This window comes from Apaloderma vittatum, unplaced genomic scaffold (assembly GCF_000703405.1).
Source record: "Apaloderma vittatum isolate BGI_N311 unplaced genomic scaffold, ASM70340v1 scaffold12696, whole genome shotgun sequence".
Lineage (NCBI taxonomy): Eukaryota > Metazoa > Chordata > Aves > Trogoniformes > Trogonidae > Apaloderma > Apaloderma vittatum.
The window spans coordinates 934-20,016 of NW_009723496.1; the positions used below are offsets into that span (position 1 = coordinate 934).

Genomic DNA, 19,083 nt, shown 5'->3' on the forward strand with positions numbered 1-19,083 from the left:
TCCGGCAGGGGGATTGGACTAGATGATCTTTCAAGGTCCCTTCCAGTCCCTAACATTCTGTGATTCTGTGACAGCATGAATTCCTAAATCTCAGATCCCAATTTAATTCCTCAACAATGAATTAATCCTCCTCGAGGACTGTCTGACTTCTACAATCCTTCATCTTGCTTATTACCACTAAAGTCAAGGCAAATCTAACTGCTCCTTGCTCAGATAGTTACGAATTTGAGACACACATCACAAACCTCCTGTCAAAGCACCATCATCCGTGAAAAAAATCCTGTGGACCAAATGGTCTCAGAGAGCTGCCCAGGTAGAAGGGATTGCAGGATTCATCCCTTTTACCTTCAGGTAATTAAACAATTGGGATTCTAAGGATCAGACCAGGCCCAAGTGTGAGGATATTTTTGGCTTGTCCTGCATTGTCATCAGACTCAAAGGGAAGTAAGCTGCCTCTTCACCTCAGTGGGGATCTACTGCTCATTCCTGGCACAGAACTCAGCTCTTACTTCTTACCGTTTAGTTTGGCTGCCTGGTTTATGCGAGACTCCTTTCCTCTTCATTAGCTTTTCCACTGTATTGGGGTGGATTATTGGTCTGACTGGGTGGCGTTTGTAAGTCCCAGGGTATTTCTTTTCCACCGCTTGTTCCCTCCTGAAACATTGGAGAATAAAAAAAAACCAACCTAGATCAGCTGTCTCTTTATGCAACCGCAACTCCTGCTGGACAGAAACACAGCTCCACTGTGAGCACAAAGCATGGCTGTTCCGCAGCTACGGCTGGGTGGAACACAAACACGTTCTTCTGGGAAAGGACATAGACATTTTCTAAATCTCTCTCTGCAGAGATCAGGCAGTTGTAACAGGGCCCTGGTGCACATTCTGGAAATAGCACTGCTCTTCTCTTTACCAAGGGGCCAAATGACGCCAACACCAGCTGGGAAAGGTGCCTTTCTCCCAGTCAGTAAACACTGAGTAAAGGTATGTGCACCAAGCAGTCTGCACTAATCTACTGTTCAGGGGCTTCTTTCTGCTTTTTTCACCCCAGAAGTTTGTCAGAGGACATTAAATTTCCAAGCACCACTAATCCGTTTCTAAGTGGCGTTCTGTTTCTTTTTTTCCTCCTGTATGCACACTGCCACATGCACGGCATGCCATGATGCCCAGAGATACATACTTTATGAGCTCCTTCTCACGGACCTCCAGCTGCAGCATAATAGCGCTGAGCTCCATGTATAAGTTATTGGCTCGCTCCAACTTCCTCTCATAATGTTCACGGATATCCAAAGCATGTCTGAAAAACAGAAAAGTCATTATTCCACAACTTGATGTCCACAGACCAAGAGAGGAGACTAAGGAAAAGCACAGGAAAAGGCCTTTTAGAAGTCAAATTTGCCAGCTGTATTTGCACTGATCCCCAGACACGGACGATTAAGAGCTTGACACAGCAATGATATGATTTAGAAAGTGTTTAACAGTCTTCTGTGATTCTGTGGAAGAGTGGCGATGCTTTTCACTAGAGAAGCTGCAAACACCTCACACGCGTCCACAAGCCCTTTGGCCAAGCCCTGATCACTCTGTTTGCACAACGAAGGGACTAAGTCAGCTTCTAACAAAATAGGGGAAGAAGTAATCTGTTTGTATTTCATAAAAAGCAATGTGCCTCTAAAGCTACAGAACAGTTGCAGAGAACATCCTGAACCACAGCTGAAAGATGTGACCATCAAAGCTCCCCAAGGCTAGGGAACACTGATCAATAACTACATCAGACTGGCTGAACAGGTTTCCTTTGGTTTCTCAAGTGTGGCATTAAACTGCTACTTGCTGTTTTATGTTTCTCTGTCATAACTATATCTGCAAATTTGTGTCACTGAAGATAAAACTTTATTTAAGAACACTCTGCTTTCATTTCTAAGTTGGTCTAACGTTCAAAATGAGTTTCAGTGTGCTGATGGTGTGTCCTCTCCCAGCGGGCTGGGACTGTGTTCCCTTCTCTGGAAAGTGTGAGGGCAGAGAAAGCTCACAGCAAACTACGAGATGCATTTTATACCTAGGTGGATGTACCATCTTCAGGGCTGTTATCACAAACACTGAAACTCGGGCAGAAATATTCCCTGGTAAACATGCAAGCCTTCGTCCCTCTTGCCTGAAGCAAACTGTTCGGACTGCCCAAGAGCTGTGACAGTTTCTACTGTTTCTCTCAGCCAAGCAACGCACAAGGCCTAGGAGCATGGAAACAGTCAGGGGAGTACATGCCCTGTGAAAAGAAGGTGAGGGAGCTGCACTCCTTTAGCTGAAAAAGAGAAGGCTGGATGGGAAAAGTGAGCAGTAAACACAAGACTGTCAACAGACCTCAGCTCTTCTCTTCGACGGCGGATCAATTCTTCATCTAGCCGGTGAATACAAGTTCCTTCACTTTTAATTTTCTCAAAATGTTTCTTCACTTCTTCTCTCCATTCAGCCTAGGGAAACAATTTACAAAGTATTTACAAAGGACTGGCATCTCTGGCTGCACCAAAGAAAAGCTCTTGGGCAGCATTCTCCGTGCCTGCAGAAAATTACAGGTTGGGTTGGAAGTGTTTTTTCCGTTAGCTGAATTATTCTAGGTAACAACATTGAAGCATGTTTATAGCTTCAGCATTTTCAAATGGCATTTCCAATTTTGTGCTCAGATTAGAAAATTTAAAATATATCTGCATTTTCTAAAAAATATTTTAAAAAATTCCTAAAGCTCTTTTCATCCTAAGACAACATTTTCTTCCATTTTGGCATTTAAAGTAAACAGGAAGACTTATGATTCGGAAACCTATATTCATGACAATGATGACTGTCACTAGGGTGATACTAACCCTACTTGTGCCTTGAGGCTCTGGCTCTTGCAGCTTTAATAAGCGCACTCACTCCCTCACACACACTCCAACACTGCACAGATCCTCTGCGCTGGAGCCAAGGTTTCGTTCTCATTCCCTCCCTGGGAGCAGACGAAAGCTCACTAGGCAGGACTCAGAGGAATCTTTAAGAACATACTTTTAGATCTTCCTTGAAAGTCCCAGGGGCCCTTCCCTGCCCTCTAACAGCTTTGTCCATTGGCTGCTCCTCTTCACTATAAATGCAATAGCTCTGATCTCAGCAGTCTCGTGGTCTCCTGCACCACAGTACTGGGAGAACAGCTGCGAGCAGAACATCTGAAGTCAGCAGTCTCAGGGAGAAGTGAATGAGATAACACTGAGTTTCTCACTAAAACCAGCAGATGTCTCAGCTTGTGAAAGCTTGGGTAAAAGATTTAAAAATACCCATCAGTTTGCTTCTCCTCAGGAATCAGACTGAAATCACTGATACAGACTTATGCTGTACTTAACGTAGCCTCCAAAATCAGATCCTGGGAGCTACCTCTAGTACTCATGGGCTACAGCCACTCTCCAGTTACCTGTGATTTGAAATACGTTTCCTGAGGAGTAGCCAGCACATCAGCAGATGCGATATCCAGGTGCATCAGTGTCTGCCTGAAGGACGGACGATTCCGAGGCTTGCTCTGCCTGCAGCAAAACAGGCAAATACCCAAGCATGAGATGAGGTTACTGCTGTTAGCTTTTCCTACCCTTCTGAACGGGTTTATACTGTCTAAATCGTGCAGCTGACAAATTAGAGAAAAGGAGCTTTCCTGATTTTCTCTTTTGCAGAGTACAAGTTTATTGTACCAGAGTTGTTTTGTATTCAGGTTTTGGTTCGTGGTGATCTATTCTAAAGAAACAAAATAGATAAAAACCATTTAAAATACAAAAACAAGATTACAAACTGAAAGACAGGACATGAACTGAAACTGTTCCTAAGTTGTTGTGTCAAAAAGAAACAGATCTCAGTTCATTATCCCATTGCTTTCCAAATTTTATAATGGGAATACTCAATCTACGAGAAATTATATTTTACATTCAATGAAACGCGATATCTACAAACACCAAATGTATCTATGTGGCCACATAGTACATGCCCAAGCCTATACAGTATTGTAATGAAGTGAACATCTCTAAAACCCCATTCGAATCCAAAATCACTTGTACCTTTGAGGGGAAAAAAAAAAAAAAAAAAAAAAAAAAGAGAGAGACCACCGCTCAAGCTTCAGGACTGAAGCCACCAGACTCGCTGCACAGATTCAGTGCTCGGGACAAGAAATAGCTTTTTCAGCCACTACTCCATCACAACCAACCACTTCCACTAGATGGGGTACAAGTGTAGGTAGTGTTCAGCGCCGCACAAGCTGGTCGCTGCCTCTCGCAGCCGTGCCTGGAAGCACAGCCGGGCAGAACACACTGAGCACAGATACTGCAACAGCCCGACTTGCTATTGCTCAGGGCCAGAGGGGAAAACAGCCACTTGAAAAGATCCACAGATGCTCTGGCCAGGTTTTCCCCTTGTGCCATTGAGAGAATGGCTGGAAAAAAAAAATCATTGAGAGGGAAAATACTGAAAGACTAAAGTTTTGTGTCATGAAGCAGTTACAAAGTATTAATGCAGTAACACAACTCTAATCTGGCATGTGGAAAAAAACGAAAGCATTTTCCAAATCTATATTTGCAAAATTTTGGTTTCATACAGAAAACTCAAATTTCAATTTGTCCAGTTCAAAAGCCAGTCACTTACAAGGGGGTTTCAGAGTGAAAAATCATTTCCATTCACTTTGGAGCCAGCCTCAAGAAACATTACTCCTATTTTCTTTCCAGGTCTTTTTCTCTTCTCAGAGGGCCACCTTTTATCACCTCCTGTGAAAGCTACTGGAGACGACCTTCACACTCTCTGCTGCTGATTCACCCTGGACAAGCAGCTCATGGGTAACTGTCACTCTGCCGGGGCTCCCATCAAGCTCTACTCCCTCACCTCTCTCCTGTTCTACTCCTTTCCCCTGCCCAGCCCATCTCAACAGCGTCTGCTCGCTTCCTCCCCTGTCCTGTCCACCCAGCAAACCAGACAGGTTTCTTCATATTTCCTCTAAGTTTCAAATGTCCTTCTGAGGCCTGGCCTGCTGCCATAAGGAAGCAGAACACAAAATGTTAAAACTTACTGCTCTCATGACAATTGTGAGAGGATTTAAGAGCCCATCAGCTCTGGGTTTATTCAACACTTCCACCTCGATTCTGGGTTTGTGGGTTTTACTAGGAGACTGGCAAGAGTCGGGAGCCAGTCCTAGGTCTGTACAGTGTGGAGTTCAGGCTCTTACCAGGTCTGCTTCATGAGGATTTTGAAGCCATCTGGGCAGGTAGAAGGGACAGGAAGGTGCAGGCTGTTACTGCCCACTCCCCAAATGATGGCTGAAGAGTCCACGTCCTTGTAGGGAATCTCTCCTGTAAGCAGCTCCCACAAAACTACCCCAAATGACCTGATGAAGAAATAAACCAGGATAAAAGCTTCTGTGAGAATTCAATTTAACAGAAACATCTGGAGCTTGAAAAGAACAGTTTGTTTGGCAAAACAGTGAAATAGATATGTCTGATCTGAAATTGCAAGTAGGTGCAACAGTGTTTACGTACTTTTAGCCAAGAATAGCTATTTCACACATCAAGTAACTCTTCTTCCTCTGCCCCAGCACTAGCCTGAACACCAAACCACACCGTTTTTCACCCATCATTTCCTATTTCTTCACGAGATTTTAAAAATCTGGAAAAAAAAAAATCCCAAAAGCACATTTTCTGTATAGATTAAATCTTAATCCTCTAAAATGAAAAGGAAAGTTAGCTTTTCTGAGATAGACTTCTGACTGTTCTTATTGGTAAGAACAGATCGTCTACTGCTGAACACACCAAACTGGTAAGTGTCTTACAGAGATAACACAACAAAGGTTTTGTGGTTTTGCTTCTACATTTTAAGTTCTTTTTTTCCCTAGTCAAAAGCTCCCTCTGCTGTTATGTATACTCCTAGGTAAGATTTCATAAGTTTGAGACTCAGCACAACTACTGAAACAAAGGAATTAAGAAACAAATGAAACATGCATAAATGTCAGCATCAAAAGCACATCTGATATTTCTTCGGTGCTGAAGGGAGGGAGGCTAAAGGAAGAAAAAATTGAGAGAACTCTGCTTGGAAAAGAACGCCGTATTACAAGAACTGAAAGATGTAGGTAAGAAAATTCACATTGCTTCTTTTTTCTTGGTGAAATGGTCAGTAAGGACCAAAACCTTAATTTATAACAGCAAAGAGTTATTTATTTACCACCTTCACCCAAAAAAAACAGTAAAGAGAGATCAAACCAGTCAATGCATAGGTTAAACAAAAACCAAGCTGCTGAGAACCAGCCCCACTCTTACTGCAGATTAACAGCCAGGCTGCGACAGGAGGTGAGGTACAACCATCTCAATTACAGACCCCGACAGATCACCTTACTTGCATGCCCCATCCATCGGTGAGACTCCGACCCTGCTAAACCTTCTGGCAAGTCAAACCAGGTGAAAAGTGGCGTTATTAATATCAAGTTGCTTTTATTAAGTACAGAAGAACATCAAAGGGATAAACTGCCTGAGGTTTTTGAACAACCATCAGTCAGGAAACAGAACTCATGTGAAAAACTTCCAAAGCCCAGTGGCTTCAAATCACATGGCGGGCGGAGGGGGGGGGAATAAAACACAAAGCAAGCAGAAATTGAACACTTTCCCTCATTTTTTTCTTCCATGGGCTGCAGGAAAGTAGGGATCCAGGTGGCTGAACAAACTACTAGGAAACCCCATATGGTTTCAGCTTTGTTATGATCAAGAACTAAAAAAGGATTTTCAAGACTCCCGGTAAGATTATAGATTTTATTTTTTTAGTGTGCTGTTAAAGATGAGAGCGCAGGCATATAAGCAGCTTAGGAACTGTTCTCATTTGTTGTCAGCAATCATGAACATCGCTTTTACTCATCTTGGGGCAGGAATGGATGTTAAGGAGGAGTCTGCACAATCACCACTGCAGCAAACCCAAGAGGAACCTGTATCAAAGGCACCTCTAGATTTGCACAAAGCACCTCTAAGAGAGATGCACAAAGCATCTCTAAGTCACAGAGGAAAGGAGTAAAGGAAAGCCCACAGTCCTCACTCAGGAGAGCTAGCAGCTGTTTTTTATTGGACATGATACTCCACACAATATTCTTGAACATCAGCCACTCTGAAGGACAGAAAGCTGAGGGTGGAAATCCAGCACCATCCCTCCTCATGAATCTATGATTCCAAGGGGGCAACTCGGAAGACAAACGGCGAGTGCATGTTCTTTCCAGAACAATCCAAGAGTTTCTCCTAGAAGATTCGTCTGAGCTATGGCCCGCTACATCCACACAAAATGAACATGCAAAGCACTGCAGGCACAAGAGCTGTATACTGCAAATTACAAGACTTTCTCTTTCCCCGCAGGACAATACTTTCTCTGTCCCTGCAGGAAATCTTGACTTAAAACCACGACTCAGCTCTGAGCTAAAACACCAGCAGCAGGCTGATGTCTGACTCCACTCACGCCAAACCACCCGTGGCTTTACCTGCAGCTTCATGCTGCTTAGGGAAGGTGACAGCATTTGAAGCTGAAAAAACACAAGAAGGAAAATTCATCTGGCTGTCAAGCAGGGAGAAGGGCATTTGTCCTGGCTATTGACATTTAATATGCAGATATGGAGATGTGTTCCCTTGACGACCCTGGAACTTGTGGAGAGGCATCGCAAAGGAGCTCCAAGATTGAGTCCTCTCTCAAGCATACTTAATAGCACGCAGATCTAAACCTTTCCTTGTGTTTATTTTGACACAAAATACACTTCACTTGGGAAGGAAATAGGTGTTCAAAACTCTTACAGTGTATCCTGGTTTCCTCCCTCTTGGATTCGGGGTTAGATTTGCTGGACTATAATCGTGTGACCGTACATGTAACGGCCAAGCCCAGTAGGCAGAAAGCAACAGGTGGTCAGACGCTTCAAGGCAGGAAAGTAGAGGCCTCCCCACAGCTCATGTGTGGCCCTGAGGCAGGTAGAAAGCAAGGGAAGAACACCCTGGCTGCAGAAGTTGCTGAGGGGACCCTGAGCACCAGGAGTGGAAGAGAGCTCTGTCGTAATGACACAGGGAAGAACTGTTGCATTTGCTTAGTGCAAGACACATCCAGCCTGCAACTGAGTCTCATCAGCTACCTTCAGATCTCAACACACAGCTTTTACACATTAATGTAATTTCTCTTTCCATTATAGCCCATGGTTCAGTAACAAAGTTCAGCACCCTAGGCAAATGGAGAAAAGAATAGTCCAACACCGAACAAACTATCCCCCGGCCTAGGATGAGAAAGGAGTACCGAATATATAAGTGCTGGGAAACCAAGCGGTTAAACAGACGATGAAGATACTTAAACATTAATACTACTCACCAGATATCCACCTTTTCAGAGACAGGCTCATTGCGTATCACCTCTGGGGCCATCCAAGCCACAGTTCCCGCAAAAGACATTTTGGTACTTTTATCACTGAGCTCTTTAGATGTACCAAAATCTGAAATTTTTACTGCATCTGTGTGTGTAACTAAAACACTGAAGAGAACAAAAAAAATAAAGAGATCAGCACTTTGCCATTTCTCTTGTAGAGCAGCCACCACTGGAAATAAATCCCTTTTTAATCAACACAAACAGTTGACGAAGCCACGCTGTCCATAACTGCAGCGAAAAAAGATTATGCATTTTCACAAACAAAAGCACTCACTTTCTTTGGGGTAGTTGTTTTGCACATCAAATACATTTCTAAATGGTGCATGTAAAAAAATCAATCTTGATAATATTGAAAACTAACAAGTCACTGAAGATTCACTATATCTGGGGATGTTTCAAAGTTTTAGTAAAGCTATACCTTAAACTGCACTGTAAACCATATCTAAGTACTATCTTGTTGCACTGTGACAGTCAAGTCACAGGCTAAAGAAGTGATAAATATCTAGGGAATAAGAATATAAGCAGCCAGATAGTTTTAGTCAGAATGCAACAGAGAAATGAGAAAGATGCATTGAAGAAAACCAGGGAAATAACAAAAGAACAAATAGGAAAAATTAAAAAGCAGAAGGCAACAGAGCATTCCACTTTCAAAAAGGGCCAGACACCATCAAATTATTAGAAATATTTCCTGATTGTTATTATTCATGTAGGACCCTGGTGGAATTTTCAGTCTTGTCAAATTGCAGCACAGGAAGGGAGTGCCAAAGAGTTTCATTGCCTTTACTCATTACTTTTGAGTCAACATGGAAACAAATAACAGAGCTTTTGAGCTAACTTTAAACTATTCCTCAAGAAAAAAAGACAAAAACAAAAAACAACCAGAACTGGGGGATGTTTAAGTAGCTAAAGACTCACTTTGGTGACTTGAGGTCTCGGTGGATGATTTTGTGAAGGTGCAGATAATTCATCCCACTTGCAATCCCTGTGGACCAATCCACAAGCAGCCGAGGGGTGACTTTCCTCCCTGCTCGCAGGACTTCGTAGAGCTGTCCGTGGGCACAGTACTCCATGATAATGCAGTAGCACGGGGCCTGAGTGCAAACTCCCCTGTCAAAGCAAACACACAGCTAGTGAGGATCAGTAGAGATAAAGTTTCAGACACTCAAGGGTTGCAATCAGGGGGGCAGGAGGGTAACCTATTTACTCGGCCAGGGCAAGGCTCTGCTAGCAGCAATCCTTCCTGCGCAGGAAGGGGAATGTTCCTTGCATACTTGGGACATGAGGAGGAACCTCACTCGTGACAGGGGTGTGTTTCCTTCAGCTTCCACCCCTGCTGATTTGTAGGGTTCACAGCAGGCGTCTGGGGAGTCTGCAAGCAAAGTCCAGCATTGGGTGAGAATGGTGTCCATAGCTTTGTTTTTGCGAGAATGTGTGACAATTTGAGAGGAAGGATGACACCTTTGGTTTGTGGATTTTAAAAACTTGGCCAGGGCACATAAGCAAATGATCTTCCCCGGATAAAGGTATGTTTCTAACAAATTTCACAACCTACTTGAACGCAATGATGTTAGGATGTTTGAGTTTCCGCAAGTGCTTGATGTCTGTTTCGTTCTGATCTCTCACTTTCTTGATGGCCACCTCCTCCGCCCGGAATTTGCCGAGGAAGACGGCTCCCTGTGCACCGCTGCCCAGCCACTGCAGCTCCGAGATCTCCTCGAATGGGACCTCCCATGTATCTAGGCACAGGCAAACAAAGAGTATAACATAAAAGATCAAGACCACAAAAATGTTCTGCTGCAAGATCATCCCAGGACAGCACCTGCCATCTCCCTTGCTAAATCTCAGGGCAGACTTTTTTGGGCATAGTAGACGGGATCTTGTCCCAGTACAGGCGCAGCTGAGGCACAGACCACGCACACTCAGCCCCAGCATCCCTTTTGTCCAGCTCCTCCCCTTCATCACAGTCACCTCCTGCATGTTCCTTTCCATCCTCCCAGCTGCTTTTTCAACACAGCTCACCATCACTGCTAATCACTTGGGTGAACTGCTTTGACTTTGCAGCTGCTTCACAGGCAGCAATTCAACATACAAGGGATACCGGATTGGTAATTTAGAGAGGAGGTCCATTACTCCAAAACTGGTTGATGATAGTATGTCTCATAAAGTAGATGAAACCATTGAAAAGCATAGGTGAGACTCACAATTGACCAAAAAAAAAAAAAGTCAGAGCTGGCAGGTTGTAAAATACAGACCAGCAACCACCAAGTTACTCAACGCAAAGCACCACCAGTAACAGAAACAGGCCTTGCCCACACCAACCTTTTGTATATCAGTGTCAAACAGGCCAAAAAAAAAAAAATCTTAAGGAACTCCTTCTCTTGGGTACCCCCATGCATCTTGCAGGGATACTGCCAGAGTGTTCCAGTAGCAACATATAAACCGTTTCAAGACAGTTGTACCCATCAGAACAGGAAGCCTTGTTGTCTGTGAGTCACCTTGAAATTACCTTAACATCCCACAAACAGCAAGATAAAAGGCAGGTAATAATTTATTCACTGTAACTCAATAAATCTGTAAATTTAGAAAATAAATTATTTAGCAGCAAAACCAATAAGTAACCCACTGATTTCTGAAATAAAGTCGCACCTGTACAGATCCCTATTCCAGATCACTACAATAAGGTCTCTCCTTGTTTCATCCAGTCTTGCAGCCAGTTGGGTGTTCCCAGGGCTGCAAATGGGATTATTCACAAGCATCCACTTCAGATTCTGCCACCACTAAAGAGCAATTTTATACCCAAATTGTCTCTGGACGGGTCCTGATTCGAATCTTTCCCTCAAACCATTCCTGGGACAGTCTGACAGCAGCTGGATGTCTCCTGCGAATGACTGCTCTCCTCCGAATGCCTATGGCCAAGGAAAGCCACAGCCAGACCCCAGCACTTGTTCTGCTCACTGAACTAGAAAAGAAATACTGTTAATCTACAGCAAGAATTTCCTCTGACTTGGCAGGGCAAAGTTCAATCCTCGGCACATGTTTCTTCACACACACAAGTCTATTTTTCATATCCATGTATCCACTTGCAGCCTTACATTGTACAAAAATACTGAGACAATGCAGGCAGCTCTCAACTGAAATGTTTTACAACTGAACAACCCCAGTAACCGTGGATTTGCTGGAGACGATCCGTATCCTCAATTGTCAAGAATGCCATGACATTGTGAAAGTGATATTCCCTAACAGCAAAAGTGTGCTTTGGTACTGAAGCAAGAAACACCTGTTCATGTAAGAACCTCACAGAAACTGATGCATGAAACATGCTGGGACCACTATCTTGACATAGAACAGTGGTCAGTATTTTAAAATAATAAACGTTCTTCTTCACCAAACAAGTTGAGCGATTTTTTTGTCACAATACTTAGAATTGGTATTTAATCCTTTAGGCACTTACGCATTGAAAGACAGTTCTTTAAATAAACAAAAACTGAAGAAAATATGGGAATTCACAAATGAATTCAGACAATCAGTATTTCTATCTCACAAATGCACTGCTTCTGAAAGGGGGTGACAAATACAGTTATTTTTATGTTTGTTGATGACAGTATATTTTACATGGGCAACATCGAAACTATTCCATTGTACTGAAATAGCTGTTTCATTTACATGTGAGAAGACTGCCTTTCTGGCACAAGGCACGCAACACTGTCATTTATTTCCCTGAAGCACACAAAGGTTGTGAGCAGTAATGGGTAACTACATTGGTATCACCTAGGAGCTCTAATTTGCTTTTAATATTACCAATTAACCTCCACAGTAGCAAAGGCAGAGAGAGACTATAAAGGAAGTAAGCAAAAGCTCATGCAATTCCTCCTGCAAAGTCCTCTCGTGTTTATTTGGTAAGACATATCCTTCCCCACATCCTACTTGCACCCTGATCACCAAGGGTATGATTCACAGAAGAGATTTCAGTGGAGCAACAGTCAGTGAAACATCTTACATCTTTGGGAATTTCAAGAAGAACAAAGAGCCAAACCATATGTAATAAAGAGTGAGAAAGAAAAAAAGGGAAAAAAAAGAAAAAAATCACACACAAAAAACCCCTCACAACAACCCCACACCTTTCACTCTACAGGAGCACGTTCCCACATTTTAAGAGAGCCAACAACAGCAATTTGCTTGGCAAATCAGGCACTGAAAGGTTTCCCAAAGAAAGAAATGCTGGTGAAGAAAAGCACTGAACTTCAGCCAATTGAAAGCCAGGGTTGGTCAGCATTAGTGGTACAAACCTGCCTTTTCTACTACAACCCAAATCCACAGATTAAAAATACATCTACATTACCCTGTCTATGTGCTCCCTACAGCTCCCTGGGTCCATCCTCCAGGAGAACACGCTGACAAGGGTCAGAATTACAAAGTTAGTCCTATCAGCTCTGCAGAGGGGCAATAGGCAAGGCTGAAACTGCACACCACCAAGTGAATAGAGCTGGAAGTTGAGACCATGCACATCGCCCGGACAGCAGGTTACAAAGCTTTCCCGACTGCCTGCACAGACCCATCCTGAGCAGCCCACAGTGCCCTGAAGCAAAGAATGGCAAGTTACAGCTGTCCCAGCTATGGCACATCTACACAGCAGGTACAACGAGAAACACCATGTGCAAGAGGTGATGCCGAGAACTCTGTCATCTCAACCGACAGCCTGAAACAGAAAAGGGCTTGCATAAACCAGTCACAAGAACTTGGCTATGATGACGAACCACGGGTAAGAAAAAGTGTCTGTCTAGAAGAGTAACATCTCAGACGATCAGCAGGGTGGCCAGGAACCACATCTGGCCACACTACTCATGTACTGCCAGCATCGGTCAAAAGTCCATTAATCATCATTATCGTGGCTAGGCTTCACGAATGAAGATATGGGAAGGGCTCTACCCATACTTGCTACATGTGCACTGATGGCTAAAAAGGCTGATGCGGGATAGGCAAGTCCGGTTGCAAAAGGCAGAGCGGAAAGTCTCCTTAGGCAGTATTGGCAAGGCACGGTTCTTTCTGTCTTGTCTTTTCTCCTCGAGACTAATTCTACGTGCGTTCTCAAAGGAGGCAGCAGCGTTATGGATGGTGTGTCTCCACGTCTCCCGACTGGAGGCCAGAGTGGACCAGTGATGGTAGTCAACATGGCCAAAACTGAGCTATTCAGGTATCCTCTTTGGGGCTCCTCTGTTGCAGCAGTCGGTGGCGAGTTCACCATAGAGCACAACCTTAGGGAGGCGGTGATCCTCCATCCTGGAGACGTGCCCTGCCCAGCACAGCTCGTCCTCAGCAGCATGGCCTCGATACTGGTGACCCCTGCCCATTCAAGGCAGTAACATCAGTCACGTAGTCAGTCCAGTGGATGTTCAGGATTGTACAGAGGCAGCGCTGATGGAAGCGTTCGAGGAGTCGCAGGTGGTGGCGGTAGATGACCCATGATTCAGACCCATACAAAAGAGCAGACAGTACAACGGCTCTGTAGACACTAATCTTTGTACTTTTCTTCAGGTGTTTATTGCACCAGACTCTTCTATGGAGTTTTCCAAAAGCTCCGTTTGCCTTTGTGAACTTGTTGTCTATCTCTTTGTCAATCTTACCATCTGAAGAAATGATACTTCCTAGGTAGTTGAACTGCTGGACTGACTTAAGCTCTGATTTGCCTGTGGTGATGTGGGGATGATGGGAGACTTCCTGAGGTGCAGGTTGGTAATATTGCTTGGATAAATATGCTTTGAGATTGCCCAGACTTCAGAGCTTGCTACAGCTATCCCAGCACTCCCCGCTGCTCCAGGGGAAAAGAGACAAGGGGGTCTCCTACCAGGATGGAGCTGTTTTTATTCCAAACTCTTCTGGGCCTGAAGAAGCCTGTGGGATACTTCCCCTAAATAAAGTGTAATAGCGGCAGGAATTACGCAAGAGCTTGCGTTTCTAAGGTGATTAAGAACCATTTGAGTAGAATGATGGGAATCTGTTTCCCATGGGGAAGAAACGCAGGAGCAGTCTGAGCCACTGAGTCCATATGAATCTATTTGAAGCAAACTTCTGCCGTTTGCCAGCACTGGCTGCTCTCCAGCACTGGCATTATGACAAGAAGCATCTCTAGTTTACAAAGGAAAACACTAACACAAGCACACTTTGTAAAGCACCTTGCTCTCCAGGTTTACACAAAAATGCACGTGATGATGGTAAGCATGCAACTTGTGAAAGGGAAGGTGAAAGCAACTGCTGAAGACAGATTCTGAATCCAAAGGCAATGGCTAAAAAGTCTAACGAGTCTGCAGAAAACACAAACAAGTTTTTCTATAAAGTGCTAGAGTCCCAAGAATCCAAATTAAATAACCAGTAGACAGAAATTAAAGAAGTAAATATATCTCCCTGAAAGCACTCACCCTTTGGAAATCAGGGTGAAGAAATGGAAAATGCTAGTCAGGAATGAGCTTAGGGGTCAAACCCAAAATACTTAAACCTCAGATAATCAACTGGCACCCACTGAACAATATAAAAGCAAACCCTCCCTGTAGGAATGACGACTCACCAAGCAGGTAGAGCATTGAACAGCAGCAACTGGCGCTTCTTAAGTCAACCAGCAGCAACTTCCAGCTGATCAAAGCTCTGCCCAGCGTGAGTCCTCAAGGGAGGCACAGAAATGTACTCCCCTCTTGACGGCCATCTCACATGATGGGAAGGAAACTCAAGGAGAATTTTAACAAGACGATAATGTGGAATCATGCAAAAAATTGTTCTTATCTTTTCCCTCATTCACCAAGTCAAAAGCCAAGCCTTTGCAGAAAACATGGACTCAAGCATCAGACATTTGCAAAGGGCATGAAACCGACCTATATTTTAGTAAGTGCAACCACTACACCTCCTGGAACAGGCTTAAAGTAGATGTTTCATGAAAAGGGGAGGAAAAAAAAAAAAAATCACCTGCACAGATCTATGGCACCAGTCCAACGCTGTAAATAAGCTCCCAAAGGAAAGAAAGGCCACTGCAAGACTCTCTTTATTGCTATAAGGGCCAGAGAAATTTCCTCAGCCTGTGTTCTCAAAATGCAAACACCTGCACAAACACAAACCTTGCATCCTCTTGCTAAAAGACAGCAAAAATAAAAGCAATTACATAGATCAGTTACTAAACTGGTGATTTGTATGTAACTGATGAAATGCACATAAAAAAGATTTTCTGGTTGCAAGAAGCAAAAAGCAGGAATGAGATCATCTGGCAAACAGAACATGAATATTCTGACAAAATCCTCAAGTTTTGCACAGGAGCAGTTTAAAAAGATTTATTCTTGGATAACAGAAGCATACTACTACCATCAGAGATCTGTCCAAATGATAAGCTCCAGAGGAGAAAGAAAATTTTAAAAAACAGAAAAAAAAAAAAATCTTCTTTTCACTCCCACTTATGATAGCGAAGACATTGGAGATGCAGCTAAACCACATAGGCCATATATAGCAGATCTCAACTAATCTTCAGCCTTACCACATCTGCAGCCATTTCAAAATTGCCCTTTTAGGAAGGGCCTAATGCCAACAGCAAACTGCATCCGTGAAACTATAGCTCTGAACACGCTCATGACACTGAGAACAGCAAGACAGCTCCGTGCATATGGAGAGGGGCTCTGTGTACACTCTTCCAAACACAACAATGCTCTCAGCTGCTCATTTTCATTAGTTAGCACTTCCATCTATTTTATTAGTGACTTTCACACAAAGGAAAGTGTCCCTTGTGGGCCATGAAAGCACATATTAAACTGTGGTCTCCGATGCATCTGCTGTCCCAATTATAAGCGAAATATGATCTCTTTGCCTCCCAGGTAGCTTTCCTGAAGCGACCCACCTGAACTTACAGGCACACTCGAGCACGAGATGGCCAAGCAGCTCTTGGTGACGAGGGAAGTCTGACCTGGTGAGATACCACTTGTACGGGACAGGCACGGAGCTGCTGGAAGCAGCCCACGTAACGCTGCATCTGTGTCCTTTCCTTGGAAAGTGTCAGCACCCAGAACAAAGCAGCGTAGCACAGACATACTGACACCGCGTCTCTACCTTGAATGTTTTCCTATTGCTCTGAAGTTCATTTTCCGTCACCAAGGAGGTTCCCCAGTCAGACACAGTCTCTTTCAAATCTCACCACATCCAACTCCACACACCGTGCAAGCACCCCAACAGTGTAAACTCCCCAAGGAGTTTTCAGACTCTTTTTTTTTTTAATAGATTCGGCCACGTGTGACATACTGAGTTTACAACATACAGAAAAATCTTAGAACAAACTTTGTCAAAGGACTTCAAAACCCAGTAAAGTATTGCTGAGCACTCAGGTCTGACAGGCAAGGGGCTGCTCCTAAGGAGGCATCTGCCCTTCTGCAACACAGAGGAGGATTTCCCTGATCAGAGCGATGAACTGGAAATGATTGACTCTAGAAAGAAGTATGTTTATTTCAAGGCAGATTCACCCAACATGTTATTTAACAGCTCTGTTCCCTCTGTTAGGAACTGTTCCCCAACTCAACTCTGGGGTTTAGATACAAACCACTTGGATGGATTTCCTGACCACATATCATTTGCCTGTGCCAGAAAATCATTTGATTAATACTGAATCATGATCACAGTAATACAGGAGACTTCTACTCCACAGTATAGTACAGTGGCCAGGCTGTTCCCATTTTCCATAAGCCTCAACCATTTCAGCTCCTTAATTCTAATGACAGATTGTTCTTTTCCCATCTGCCACTTCCCTCCCGCTGTGCTAGGGGAGAAATTGGACACCAAAGGCAGAGCATACTCTGCTCTTTAGCTTTCAGTAACCCCTAAAGATAGATGTGAACGACTGACTGGCACATTACTTATTCCCAAACTACATATTTTATATATATAGTTATACTCACACACACTTACACATTTATACATTTACAATTAAACATCTACATGAAAAAGGTATAAACATGAAAGGATATATTTCTGGAACAATAAGTATTGAATGACATTTTAAATAGTAAAACTACTCTTGAACAAAAAGACCTGCAATGCAAAGATATGTTCGTGTAATAATATGCCCACAGAGAAGCAATACTCCTGTTTGGTGGTCAGCTGAAGACAGCCTTCACACACACATACAGGAGTAGTGACAAATGCCCACATCAATGTTTTTCATCTGGCATAATGAAATAGCTATGCCTGTGTTCTCCCTCAAGCATAAAAATAAATGGATAAATTAAGTAGTTGGTAGAATCTCTGTGTTCAACACAATTCTTTCTGATCCTCACTTACACAAATATTCAGTTCACATTCAGACCTTGTCATAACGGCCCAAGGCACAGGTCAGAACAAGGAATTGGTTTTGACTCCAGCGCGAGCTGCCTTTGCTACAAATGATAGCTGCTGGCTGTAGAGTGCAGGATTTCTCTTTGCAAACTCATAATTGGGCTTCACGAGACAAAAATGATCCCATGGAGAGCTGGGAAAAAGCCCTAGGTTGCTTTCCTCCAGAAGCAATAAAGGTTTGCCTCTCTACTTACCCTGCTGTTGCAGTTTGTAGTCTGTGGAGTATGCCTTGCCTATGATGTTCCACACGGGCCTCAGACAACCAAAAAGTCCCTCGAGAAACCCACCACTCCCACTGCCTGATCTGTTGAACTGGACTTTAACATCATCCGCTCCACTGTTGCTCTCTCCATCCATAGTGTTCCTGTTGCCCTGAGGAATGGCTGTTTCCGACTCATCCTGCTCTCGCAGCTGCAGCACGCTGTTCTCAAATTGGTCCCTAGAGTCCTCGCTGATGCTGGTCAGCACTGCTGCAGTGACCGGGCTGCTCATGTTTTCGATGAGGTCTGCCGGCAGCAAGCCCTTCTCACGCACATCCTCTATGAGCTCGGGGGACGGGTGGTTTCCAGTAGGTGCATGTTCATCATGCAACCTACCAAAGTCTTTGTCTTCACAGAAAGCTTTGCCAATCGAGTTTGGAGAGGAAGACAAGCTCAGGCGCTCCTGAGTACTGGCCATGATGCCGTGAGTGTGCATCAAGGAGATGGTCTGAGCTGGTACTTAGAGAATTACTACAACATGGATGCAGCACCTGAAACGAGAGGAAAAAGAACACATTCAAATTTTTATTTAAGTATTTTCACTACGTGCACTTTCACAGAGGCAAGCTGATAATTAACTAGACTTTCCAGACAACTGCTGATACATAGTAAATAATTACTGCCCTAAAAGAAGCAAATAGATTATTCCAATAGAAACTCCACTCACACAGTACTCTCAGTAACCTACTGCAGGAATTGCCCAGTAAACAAACACCACACGTTTTAAACAAAAGCTTAAAGGTTAACACTGTGAAAGACTCTGCAGCTACGAGCTGTTCCTTCACAGTGACTATGGCATTGTCAGATGGAAACTGACCTCCAGGTGTTTCCCAGCTTGGGTATGGTTTGAGTCCAGTCACTGTTTCTAGGTCTGGCACAGCCGACAAGCTCAGGATTCCTCTGCAAACCCTTGAGACAAGGCATTAGATACAGCACAGTGATACAAGTGGCCTGAATCCACCAAGGGACAGTTTGTAGCGGCATCCTCAGAGCCCCATCTAGTTATGACCGCTCTGGTCCTTTGGTTTAATCCTTTCTAGTTCAATGTAGCAAGATATGTT

General features: G+C 43.7%; 1 protein-coding gene across 1 annotated transcript; it reads right to left on the reverse strand.

Moving 5' to 3' along the window:
- Window positions 1-473: 473 nt before the first annotated feature.
- On the reverse strand, window positions 474-18,458 carry LOC104276006 (mitogen-activated protein kinase kinase kinase 13-like). Its single transcript, XM_009872145.1, is given in 9 exon segments — window positions 474-654; window positions 1,177-1,293; window positions 2,352-2,461; window positions 3,427-3,535; window positions 5,212-5,370; window positions 8,358-8,516; window positions 9,327-9,518; window positions 9,964-10,147; window positions 17,957-18,458. Coding segments are annotated over 9 exon segments (1,713 nt in total).
- Between the last annotated feature and the right edge of the window lie 625 nt (window positions 18,459-19,083).